General features: G+C 44.8%; 1 protein-coding gene across 19 annotated transcripts in view; it reads right to left on the bottom strand.

The window, feature by feature from the left end:
* Window positions 1-7,570: 7,570 nt before the first annotated feature.
* Window positions 7,571-13,136, bottom strand: part of Zmynd11 (zinc finger MYND-type containing 11) — an 89,544-nt gene continuing 83,978 nt past the window's right edge. For 11 of the 19 annotated variants that reach the window (XM_028859562.2, XM_028859604.2, XM_028859578.2 and 8 more), the window contains 4 exons: window positions 12,688-12,756; window positions 11,673-11,945; window positions 11,260-11,445; window positions 7,571-9,562 (listed from right to left, as the gene is read on the bottom strand). In XM_028859562.2, coding sequence (XP_028715395.1) covers window positions 9,440-9,562; window positions 11,260-11,445; window positions 11,673-11,945; window positions 12,688-12,756 — 651 coding nt within the window. In that variant the 3' untranslated portion in view covers window positions 7,571-9,439. Of the gene's footprint in view, window positions 9,563-11,259; window positions 11,446-11,672; window positions 11,946-12,519; window positions 12,757-13,136 lie in introns of all 19 variants that reach the window. The other 8 variants (XM_028859508.2, XM_028859501.2, XM_028859529.2 and 5 more) reach the window with 1 other exon arrangement.

Raw genomic sequence — 13,136 nt, 5'->3', positions numbered from 1 at the left:
TTTTAAACATCTTACTTTTGCTAATCACATTGTTCATTTCCTCTTTGATAAGCACATATGCTCAATAGGTTTCCAGACATAAGACTGATGAGTGATAAATACATCTGTCATTCTGCTTTGGCCTATTGCAGAGTGTGCTCATTGTATTACCATGGGCATCTGGGACACACTCTGTGACTCTGAGGAGCAACATTGCCATGGACATGTGTGCAGTTTGTGGCAGCCATGCTTTTCTTTCTGTGAAGTATATGTTGTTAACTATTCTGACTTGCCCCTGGAGCCTCCCTGCATCCTGATGTAAAAGCCTCATTTTAAGGAAAAACCCCTCCCCTTCCTCTCTCTCTCCTGCTTTTCCTCAACCCCCCTCTTCCTTTCTCTCTTCTCTCCCTCTTTCCTATCTTTCTCTCCACCTCTCTATGGTGATATTTTATTTGTACTAAAATGTTATTTGTATGTTAATAAATAAAGTTGCCCAGGGGTCAGAGCTATTAGCAAGCCATAGGAAAGCTGGGCGGTGGTGGTGCGTGCCTTTAATCCCAGCAATTGGTACGCAGAGCTAGGTAGATCTCTGTGTGTTCAAGGATACAGCCAGCATTGGAGACACATGCCTTTAATCTCAATACCAACCATAGAAGACCTGGAGGTCTGTACAGACAGGCAGTGACTAGGAGGCCATGTGGTTGGGTTTACAACCAATGAGAAGACAGAACAGAAACTCTATAAAAAAAAGACAGACACAGGAAGTAGGTCTCTTTCAGCGAGAGGAAGGGTAAGGTTTTTAGCTCTTAGCTCTGACTTCTTGGCTTTCTTCTTTGCATTGGTTCTGTGTTTCTTATTTAATAAGATGGTTGGTTACATCTATACCTCTCTATTATAATAAACAATTTCCATGCAGATGCAGCATTTGGGTTGTGAATGACTGTCCACCACCATGCCCACATGGCTTGGGGTGCCCGCCAGCCTGCTGTTGCATCTGCGCAGCATCCCAGCATGGTTCCCTGCACACATGGAATACTCTGGCCCAGCTAGCTGGGGATCCCCCACATGTGGAAATTCAGAACATACATACCCAAAAGTAAAATGGCTGGACCATGTGGTCATATTGTGTGGTGCATCCAAGTAACTCCAAACTTTCCTGAGCCCACTGCCTGCTTTTGTGTGTGTGTGTGTGTGTGTGTGTGTGTGTGTGTGTGTGTGTGTGTGTGCCCATTTCCATGCATGTGCATATGGCCTAAGGATAATCTTGGTGTCATACCTCAGATACTGTCTATGTTTCCCTCTCTCTCTCTCTCTCCCTCCTGCCCCCCCCCCACATGAGCAGGATTATAGATAGATAGATAGATAGATAGATAGATAGATAGATAGATGATAGATAGATAGATAGATAGATAGATAGATAGATAGATAGATAGATAGATATCTCCTATCTTTTAAAAAAAATAGGGTCTTTCTATGGCTGGAAGTAGTCAAGGCTCCATGAAAGTTCTCAGGTCCACCTGTCTCTACCTCCCCAGCACTGAAATTACAAGCACACAACCCCATGCCTGGCCTTTTCTGCATGGGTTCTAGAGATCAAATAACGGAATTTTCCCAGGGTCCTGTCCTGGGACGATTCCTCCCAGAGTCCTGGGGAAGGCACTACATCCAGCGTGGGGTTATCTGAGGGAAAAGAATCTATGTATACCATGCTCTTACATCTGTTTATTTCTCTATAACAAACATATCTACAGAGCTCCAGTTCCATCCTGACACTCAGTTCCTTTCTGTCCCTTTTATATCTGTCCTCATAGTTTTAGTAATCTCCTATGCTTTTGACCTCATCTTTGTCCTCTGTTCCTTCATCCTCCATCTCTCCTTCCTTGCTCCTTACCCTGGCTCCGAGGAACTCTGTCTTCTCTTCTCTCCGGCCACATGGTTCTGCCTACCATCTACAGAAATTCTCCTTGTTCTCTTCTCTCAGGCCATGCAGCTCTGCCTGCCTCTAGAATTTGGCTCCAGTCCTTACTGCACCTGGTTATGCAAAAAGCCCTCTTGTCCTGAGTCAATACCTCTTCCATGTTACTAGGCCTGAAGGCAAGGGATGGTCTGAGCTTCATTTGCAAAAGAAACAAAGCTATGCATCTACAGCCTGCTTGTCTCCTAGGCCCTGCAGGGGTGTTAGTTACCTAGTGGATCAGCAGTAGGTCTGAGAAGCTTAGCTGTTTGCCAATATGGCCTAGTAGTATATGGGCACAAAAGAATTTCATAGCAGAAGACAGCTGACATATATTAATAAGCTAAATAACACCAAATATTCCTTGATAAATGGCTTCCTCTTGAAGGACACCTTGATCAGTCAAGATATAGCTTATTATATACAGCTAAATCTCTATACTATATTCTTGTGGCTTGCTGCAATCAAATTCAGGTCCTCACACTTTCACTGGAAGCACTTTGCCAACTGAACCATCTTCCAAGCCTTCATTTTACATGCTTGCCAGCAGTGCATAAGGACTCTAGCTTTTTCACATCCTTGACAGTACTGCTGAGCATCTATCTTGTCTACCAGTTATCCTCTATGTGTTGTTTTGGTTCCCATCTTTTAATTACCTGCAGTCACCTGGCATCATGTTGTCTCACAGTATCTCTCCTCCTCTCTCCAACTCCTCAGGCAGGCATTGCAAATTCTCTGATTATAGTGGGGTTGAGCACACCACATTCACATGCATTCAGCACAGTATGTTGCTAGAGGAGTCTAACAATTTTTATTAGATTTTCATTCTAGGTGTGCATATGTAATTGTTAACTGTCATTGTCAAATGGACTGAGTTCATTCTTTTAGAGAGTATTTATAGAGAAGGAATGATCCACCTTGAATGTGGGTGGAACCACCTGGCAGGCATTGGTCTTTGACTGAATAAACAGGGGAAAGAACTTGATCATCAACATTCATCCCTCTCTGCCTTCCAGCTTTAGAACATGGCCAGACACCCCTGACTTCTGCTGCTGTGCCTCGTGTGTCATGATGGACTGGAACCTTGACTGGTGAGCCAAAATAGACCTTTCCTTCCTAAAGTTGTTTTGTCAGGAATTTTCTCACAGCAACCAGAAGAGATCATTGCTGTGTACAGGAAGACATGGGACATGTAGAAGTCAACAGTACCTGAGGTTTCCTGTAACCCCAGAGTCTAGGTGAGGCTGCAGATAAGGGTAATGACTGAACAGCAGTCCTGGTGGGTGTGACCTGGTCTCTCAGTGGGTGGTGTATTTTTTGAGGGCTTTTGCATTCATTCCATGTCTTTTTTGTCCTTGGTTTCAGTCTTTTCTATACTGGTAAGGATGGGTATGAGAGCCACCAAATGAACACATTCTGAGGAGCCACAATGTTGCTGTTGGTCTCTAGATCTCACTCATCTTTCCTAATTGGGATTCTGGCCATTCACTAGCAACTTCCATCCCTGAGTCCTGCAAGGCATGGTTTTCTCTGAATCTTTGTCCTTGACTGCTTTAGAATCTCATCCATGTAGGATCACAGTGTTGTCTTCCTCTGGACTGCTTCACTTAACATTTCCCTGAAGAGTGGCAAAATATACCATCTGAAATGCTGTTTCTGCACAAAGGTTAGGTGCAAAGGATGTTCTCATCAGCTCTTCCCTCTTAAAAACAGGAGAATGAAACTTTCTTGAGAATGATCAAGGAAAGTACAAAGAAACATCCTCAGCAGGGGAACAGAAAACTGCATGAGATCTTTCCCCAAAACTCCTTTCTTCTGCCAGCTCTGTCACCAGCCCCTCACCTGCTGTTCCACATCAGACCCGGGACTTGCCAGTTCGTTGAGTGTTGGGATTTCTGTGGGGCCCCATGTGAAATGCGAGCACACTCATTGCCAGGTCAGTCATTTTCCTAGCCAGAGGATGCAGGTATTTTGTCTTGCCTACTCCCTCCTCAAGGTTAATCCTTATCACATTACAGGATTTCTGATGGGGTGAGGGTCCTCACTTTTCTTTAGAATATGGTGACCAGACAATTTCTAAGCTCTCAAATTTGAGACTGCAACAGAGCCTCAAGGAAGCTCTAATTCTGGCAAGAATTAATTTTTCTTTTTCTGCAGCTCCTAGGAACTCTAACACATGTATGCTGGTGAATGCCACAATGAGTCACTGACAGGACAGGTACTTGTCTATGACAAAGGAAGCCACTGGTCACATGGGACTATGTGGCTAGTCTCAATGGAGACAGGGAGAAAGTAATACTAGATTTTGAAAGCTTGATACAAACTAAGAATGCAAACGCCATCAGTCATATTTTTCATATTAGAATTGAGGTGTAGATCTGTGGTAGAGAGCTTGCCTTAGCATGCACAAAGCCCTGAGTTCCATCCTCAGAACCCCATGAGGCAGATGTGGTGGTACATGCCTGTGATTTCAGCACTCTGGTGGGACAGCCTGAAAGATCAGAAGTTCAAGGTCATCCTTGGCTACATAGTTTGTAGCCAGGCAGGAAAATGTGAGACCCTGTATCAAAAGTAATGACCATAAGTAATTTTATATTACTTGCAAATTAAAGTGTTTGATGAGATACATTAATTTTACCTGGTTGTGGTTTTTTACATGGCTACTATATAACATGTATAGTTCTGTATTTCCCTCTCAGCATTTTGCTTTATGGAGTTTGTGGTTTAATGCAGTAACACTCACCTTCTGTGAATTCTCACACCTGGTCAGCAGACTCCATACTGCCTGGAAGTTCACAAGTAGTAGACAAGCTCTAGCCTTTCATGCTGCAGACCCACTCATGGATCCTGACATGTACACTTCCCTGGTGAGCTATCTATGTGGCTTTGAGCAGTTTGAACTAGAACAGTGTGGTGATACTATGTTCCTCAATACATTGTGCACCCTAATAAACTTATCTGGGGTCAGAGAACAGAACAGCTACTAGATAGACATAGAGGCCAGAAAATGGTGGCACACAAACCTTTAATCCTAGCATTCCAAAGGCAGAGATCCATCTGGATCTCTGTGAGTTCAAAGCCACACTGGAAACAACCAGGCATGGTGACACACACCTTTAATCCCAGGAAGGGATGGCAGGAAGCAGAAAGGTATATAAGGCGTGAGGACCAGGAACTAGAGTCGGGTTAAGTTTTTAGGCTTTTAGCAGCAGTTCAGCTGAGATCCATTTGGATGAAGACTCAGAGGCTTTCAGTTTGAGGAAACAGGATCGACTGAGAAATTGGCAAGGTGTGGTGGCGGTGGCCTGGTCTGTCTCTCTGATCTTTCAGCGTTCACCCCAATACCTGGCTCTGGGTTTGTTTTATTAATAAGACCCTTTAAGATTCATGCTACAGAACAGTAACTCTATTTGTCTCTCTACATACTGACGTTTCATTAACTTGATTGGGTCAAGAATTCTTAACCTGAAGGTCAGGATAATTCTGGACATGAGGCATCTATAGAATTTCAGGCAGTTTGTCTTAAACACTGGTATATGGACCCATCACTTTTATTTTCCTGGCAATAAAGCTGTGGTCCTCAGAGTTGGGAACTTGTTAACGATGCCTGTGCTTAAGTAGGACCTTGAAGTGCATGAACCCAAGACCTCCTTGTTAGGACCCACCCAGCATCCGGATACCATCTTACCTGCATGGTGTGAATAACTTTCCACAGTTCCCCCTTGGCCCTGCCCACGTGGTCTGTCTCCTCAGCTCAAACCCGCCAAGGCCTTGAGTACCGTTCCATAACACTCCTGACCTCAGGTTTGTGCACCTCTAAACTGAAGACTACAGATGAAGACACAGCAGGTACAGCTGCTTGCTGTCCCTCAGTCAGTGAGGATATGGCTGCCCTGGACTGAGAGAGCAATGTGTGGGTGGAGTGGAGATGCCAGCCATGGGGCAGGTGACAAGTACGACTCAGGGGATGTTGAACTTGCTGACACTGACAACTGTCAGATGGTCATTAAGTTTTTCTATCAAGTCTGGCACAGCAGATGGGTTAAAAAATGGACTTTGTGTAGGGCGGTGGTGGCGCACGCCTTTAATCCCAGCATTTGGGAGGCAGAGGCAGGCAGATCCCTGTGAGTTCGAGGCCAGCCTGGGCTACCAAGTGAGTTCCAGGAAAGGCGCAAAGCTATGCAGAGAAACCCTGTCTCGAAAAACCAAAAAAAAAAAAAAAAAAAAATGGACTTTGCAATCAAACCAACCTTAGCTTGACACCTAGCTCTGTGACTCACCGGTTAAGCATATCTAGGTATATTAGGAAATCACTTTGAATTGACCTGTCTGTACTTTCCTGGTCTTGTGTGGCCAGACGGAGGCTAGAGTTGTTTGACTAACTGAAAAGCTTCCTTCTAATGTGTTAGAATACGGCCATTTCTCTGCAGTATCCTGGGGGAAGGTGCAAGCTGCTTTTCTGTCTCCTGGCACACACCAAGGCAGTGAGATCATCACCGACTCTACTCTGGCCTGGGCAGTCGCAGTGAGACTGTCACTTACTCTGTACTGTCGTGGGCTCAAACCTGTCAAGTATTTCTTAGTTGAAAACCTTTCTGAACACAACTCTTATGCTTGAGGTCTAGAATTAGGTGTCCAAAGTTTAAGGGTTTTTGTTTTTTTGGGTTTTTTAAAAAAACCGGTAAGCTTCTTGTTTAGAGACAGTGATAAAGACAAAAATGAAGTGAATAGAATATTCTGTGAGGATTGTTGGAAGCTTCAGAATCATACAGTAAGTTCAAAGCTAAACCATCTCATCCCAACTATGAAACTACTACAGGATGTCAGTGCTAAAACCACACAGAAAACTACATGCAGACAGGTTAACGTTGGTGTGAAAGCTGCAGACTAGTAAAATCGTACCCACCTGTCATCCTGTGAGAAGAGGATGACCCTGCCTGCTCAGCACTCCAGTCAAGAGCAGATATGAGCACATGTTCTCATCCTTTTCTCTCTGAGAAATGACCCTCGTAATCCAAGGTAAATGTTGAGGTGAAGAACTGAACAGAACGTGCTTTTTTTTTTTTTTTTTTTTTACATTTATGTGTAGGAATGTGTTACCTTCATAATATGTGTACCATTTGTGTGCCTGGTGCCCACAGAGGTCCGAGAGAGCATTGGGTCCCTAGAACAGGAATTACAGAGGCTGTGAACTGCCGTGTGGGAATCAAACTCAGGTCTTCTGCAAGAGCAGCTAGTGCTCTTAACTGCTGAGCCGTCTCTCCAGCTCCCCACACTGGTTTAATAGTCTCCACAAGCAACCCACCACTTTTGAACGACCTTCAGGTCTTATGTCTGGGACATGACACTGGACTAAAGCAGCTTATTAACAAGAATTGTTGTTTTTTTTAAATACATTTATTAACCAATGTTAACACAGTAAATGAAATCTATATATTGCTAGTCAGAGCAGCTTACAAAATGCCAGAATGCATCATAGAACTGGACAGCCACGATGGGTACTTACAATGTGCAGAGTGGCTTCACTCAACACCTTGATATAGCTTTATGATTGCAGAAAATTTTAATGATTCCTAAAACAATCAATTGTAATTTTACCTAAAACTTTTACAAAACCAGGCCACAATCTTTTTTTAATTTTGTTTTTTTTTTTTTTGTTTTTTGTTTTTTGTTTTTTTAAACACACAGTTTTCACACTGTAGTAACTTGGAAATGTGCAGCCGTGTCGACAGAGACAAGAAGCCAAAGTAACAGGAACCTCACTTTCATGCAGCTATCAGGTAAATAGTACATACTCTGGAATGATTTTACACCAAAAATATTCCCACAATAACTTGCTTTCACAGGGTGGATCGAAGTTTGAAAACCTGAAAACAAAGACTGTCAGTGTCCTTGGTTAGGGCAGCGGCGCGGCAGCGAGGATGGGTCTGCGGCGGCGGCGAGGAGGGAGCGGTGGTGCCGGCTCCTGCGGTTACTGCAGAGCCTGGAGGAGGTGATGGCTCCTGGTGGTTTTCTAGAAAAGAGTGTGCTCCGTTTGGCAGTAGTTTGTCAATTAACTTGTGTTCCCACCATCTGCACCAGCAGCAGGCCTGATGGAGGAGGTTTCACAGAAGACTCCTTAGCTTTCACTTTAGAGTGACCCTGATGGACCGGAGAAAACTTTTTTAAAAGGCTTTTCTCCTGCCTCTTTCACTTCTGTTGTGAGTAATTCCTTTAATAAATATCAAAGGTCTAAATAAATATTTACAAATTATTTCTCTAGCCTCGAAAAATAACTAAAGGATAAAGTGGGAATTTGGTTTGGTCTATGATCGGTCTTGGGGTGGGGGGAAACCAAATTGTTTTAAAGAAATTTAATTTTCCTGGTTGTCTTTTATATATCTATGTATATATAAAAATGTTATTCAACTATCGATCCATTCCTACTGGTAATGCTTCTTAACCAGACATCCCGCAAAATACAGACTTTGTACAAATCACGGCATCTTTAATACAAGAAAAGGAACATGCATTATTCACTGTGTACAGCGACGGAGTTCGTTAGTAGCAATGACCCTTCCCTACACACAACGGCTTCTGTGAGACCTAAGTGCTTTCTCTCTCTGAGCAGCAACTTCCACTCGAGGAGACACAGGGAATAAGGTTAGGGTGGCCCTGGGGAGGGGGCCCTCAGTGAAGAGACTCCATGTCTCAGCTGTATTCCACGTTCTGAGTACAGGTAGTTTTTGGCTTTTGATTTTTGTTTTTGCTGCTGATTTTGTTACAAGCACTCATGTCAGGACAAAGATGAAATGTGCAAACTTTAAAATTTAAATATTCATTTTTCTCTAAGATCCAGCTCAGTAAAAGATTACCCCAGTTTCCCTGCAATTTTAAACTACAAGATCAAAGCTAATAATTTGTTATAAAAGTTATATATTGAAAAGAAATAATGAAAACACAATTGGGAAATATTTAAGAAAAAATATGCAGGGCTAGCCCTGCTGTGTCAACCCTGTTCCCCATATTCAATCACATGCCGCCAGCACGGCCACAGGCGAGGCCTGTGAACAGTGAGCAAGCTGCACAAAACCAGCTCAGCAAGGTCACGGCCAGGTCACGGCCAGGTAGTCTGTTTTCTTCGGAAGCGTCTGCCGCTCTTACATTCAGCTCTGTTCCGTCTTTGTTAGACTCACTCGTATTCACCTGTTGTTGTTGTTGTTGTTGTTGCTGTTGTTTTAAGATCTGTTGTTTAAAGGTTAAAATCTCTGTAAAACCTAAAAATGTTTTAAAATTTGCTGAAAATGCAACAAATCTTCAATTAGAATTTATTTAGAGTAATACCCTCCATTGATGTTACTTCAGCCCCCGAAAAATGCCGGAGGAGCATTAACAAAAGATTTAAACTACTGTGCAAAATTTCACCACGAAAAGTGTTTAAAGGCTGGTGCAAAATGGGAAGCAAATTCTACACAATTTTGGCTTCTTGGAAAGAAAAACCGCTGCGTGTGAGGGCGGCGAGCAGGCTCATCTCTTCCGGCGGCAGGTGCGCTTGTGCTCTGCGTGCCAGTGCTCCTGCTGGCACTTGATGGAGCAGTAGGACGTGTTCCAGCAGCAGTGGTACATGGCCTCCTCCTCACAGTTGTAGCACTGCAGGGCGGGAGGCACACATGAGACCAGGAGCCGACAGCTCAGGCCCGCTAAGTTTCTAAGGCTGCGCTTGCAAAGCTCTCTCTGGCTCAGGCTAGCCTACAGGCACATGCATGTGCATTGGGAATATCACATGTGAAAGGACAGGAAGCCAGGGTGAGGGCTCAGGCATCTTCCCACACTTCATCCCTGTGTCTCTACAGGCTTGTTCATGTCCACCAGCTCCAGCACCAACTGTCTCCTCCCTCATGCTGCCCTGACTCCCTAAGGACAGGCATTTGTAGTTCTGCTCTCCCACGATCACATCCCTCCACTGCACTCCTATGAAGGAAGGAAGTCCTAGCTTGGCTTTTTCAGGGAGAAGTCACTCTTGATACTAGAAGTTCTCACAATGGCCAGCTGGGTCAAAAAGTGCCTAGTGTTGAGGCTAGACCTTTAGACATGGGAGAAGGAATGAGGGGAAGTTCATGCTTGAGTTTTTGTTATTTTGTCTTTTTTTTTTCCAGAGCTGAGGACTGAACCCAGGGCCTTAAGCGCTCTACCACTGAGCTAACCCCCCACCGCCATGCTTGAGTTGTAAGTAGGGCTGGTGAGCCAGCAGCTGCACTGCTGTAGACGCCTGCAAAGATGTGAGCAGGAGAGAGCAGGCTGAGCTTATAACCCACAAGCCTATATAGAGCTGTACTCTGCACCCGGGCTGGGCTGACAGACACCGTGAGGACCCAGAACACTCGGGTTGGTAAAAAATTCAAAATTCAACCTTCCAGTTTTCTTTTTGGTTGCATATTTGTTTTATTTTCTGTTGAAATTAGTATTTTGAGTTTGGTGATTTTGCTACATTAACAATGACAACTTCTACCATATTGCTGCTGGGAAGGTGAAGAGAGTCATGTCTTCAATAAATCTAGCATCTTATGTAAGACAGAATTACCACTGTGGTGTCTGGGCCTTCTGGAGCTTGCTGGAGCACACCTTAACCCCTTCCTAGCCTTGTCTTCCTAGCCAGCAGTTCTTCCCACCAAGCTGTCTATACAGACTTCTTTCTGCGCATGTGCCAAGATGCCCTTGTCACTTTTGCTAAGTCTTTATAACAATTTTTTCTTACCACAGACTTCACGAAAACTTTTATATATATATGTACAGAATCTTCATAATAGAAGCTGGGTAAAAGGAAGAATTATTATGAAATGCTATATAAAATATTTAAATTGAAACCAAGTTAGGAGCATAAGGGAGACTTGTTCCCACCAGGTAGTTCCCTCAGGGCTCTGGGGCTCTGTGCAGGAGTCCCAAAAGGAGGAACGGCTTAAGACCAGGACTCAGTGCCACTTGCAGGCAGGTGGAAGGAGGGCACTTGCCGAGCAATGACATGCTCTTACTCTAAACAAAAGGAAGCAATTTCTGTAAGCTACTGTAATAGGAAATGTCCAGGACAGGGACATCGCCTGTTGGGACACATGTGCAGCTTTTCAGCTTGGCTACCGCTAGACATCTCCAGATTGAAGCCGAGACCAGACAATCACAGTGTCTGCGCTGCTGGAGAAGAGCAGAGGACTAGGTGACAGCAGCACTCTGCCCAGAGGGGTTCTAGTTACTCTTGCAGGGGTCCCTCTGTGCGCACTGCACCTCTTTTTCTGGGCTGCCCTCAGCACAGCAGCTCACATTCCCGGGAGCAGATGGGGACAGCATCTACTCACCCACTGCTTCTTCTTGGTCTGAGAGATGAGCTGCTTGTGTTGTGTCGCTAGCTTCTTGATCTCCTCTACAAATTCTTCCTTACACTTTTCCTTCACCTGCTTACACTTTCTGTCCATCTCACCCTGCACGTTGGCTACAGCTTTATTTACAGCTTGTCTCTTTTCTTCTTCCATTTCAGAACGCAGCTGAAATGAAGACAGCAACAGACAGGACACACAGGTAAGTGAAGCCTTCCCGCTGAGATCAGGCTCTGTCCCCACTACTTCATACACACAAAGGATGCTAGCGAGAAGGCGTTACTAACTACAACAGTGACGGAGCATTGGCTCAGCCGCTCCTGCCAGAGCCGTCCCACTCCCCACCGCCCCCCCCCCCCCCCCCCCCCCCCCCCCCCGGCAGTGCACAGCCCCACCTTCTCCAGCGCCTCTCGGACCACTCTTTCCGTTTCCCGCTTGTGGTCCGACTTCATCCTGTCTTTAAAGTCATTAAAGATTTTGGTGTACTTGTCGTGGCACATGCTCTGACAGATGCCATCACTACTCGTCTGGGTGCTTCGATGCAGCATTCTTGGGGAGGAGGCACTTAACTTCTTGGTCTGGGTTGACACCGACACCTTCTCAATTGGCTGAGGCATTGTGGGGATTTCCTGGCTGGAACTTACTGCTTCTGTTTCTGGCTCTGGTTCCTACAGTGTTTAGAAGCAAAACAGGGCAATGTAACTCACACAGCTCAGTTAAGAGAAAAATTCAGTGTATGCTCATACACACACACACACACACACACACACACACACACACACACACACAAATGGCTGTTAACAAGCAAGTAATGCTGGTATCTTGTTATATTTTGTCACAAATAAATCCTCCCCAAACACAACCAGTAAATGAAGAGTTAAACCATTAATAGCTTAAGAAAAGTCTAAACAAAAATTTCATTTATGATTTCACTATATATTTTTAAAATAAAGTTTTTGGTTTATAAAATATAAAATCATTATCAACTATCAATAGATTTCCTAGAATCATAAATCACACCTTACGGAACGTGTCTGGCATGTAGCCAGATCTACAATTTTAAAACATGCTCAGTTCACACAAAAAAGGAAGCTTGACCGTGGTCTCCTTGTTTTCAAAGCTGGCATGACCGGCTCATCAGATAACTGCTCTGTTTCACACAACGCCAAGAAAACCACCAGGTTCTCAGGAACCGCAGCAGCACCCTGCTCGCTCCCCGGACTCTGCTCCACGGCTGCTTACTGGGGACGGAGACTGTGCACTCGTGTGCTGGTCGAGCAGCAGTCCACAACGACAGGAGTCGGGAGACTGGGCCTTAACTTGACGGACATTACTTGACTGTCTTGACCGAACTGTGAGACTCTTTCCTCTTTCCACTGCCACCTGGACACTGTGAGGTGGGCAACTTACTTCCTTTTTGGGCTCCACACTCTGATTACGTCGTCCTTTCTTTGCTCTTGGTTCTTGAGTGACCTTCAGCTGTGGGCATTATAAAAGTAACATCTTATTATTCGACACACCAGGAAATACCTCTGTGCTGTAAGTACTTGTAGTGGCCCCGCAGCAGAGAAGGGAGGCCTTCCATCCACGAAGCAGCCACGTGCTTCGTTATTGCTGTGGGTTGGTGATCAAAGGGCCAGTGGACCTGCAGAGCCAAGTAGCACACTTACTCTCCTCCCACCGGCTGGGTCAGGCTCCAAGGCGCTTCTACCCACTCACATCTTTGCACTGGTTTGCTTACTTGGGCAGAGCACTTTACAGATGTTTGTATGAAAGGGAAAGAAGATGTCAAAACCTGTTTATGACAGTGAGGAGTGTACACAGAGGTTTCTGCATTGAAAAATCAGAATCAGCAGGCC

The sequence above is a fragment of the Peromyscus leucopus genome, chromosome 5, assembly GCF_004664715.2.
Source record: "Peromyscus leucopus breed LL Stock chromosome 5, UCI_PerLeu_2.1, whole genome shotgun sequence".
NCBI classification, from domain to species: Eukaryota; Metazoa; Chordata; class Mammalia; order Rodentia; family Cricetidae; genus Peromyscus; species Peromyscus leucopus.
The sequence above is the reverse complement of the archived record's forward strand: the minus strand, read 5'-3'. Positions and strand labels throughout refer to the sequence as shown.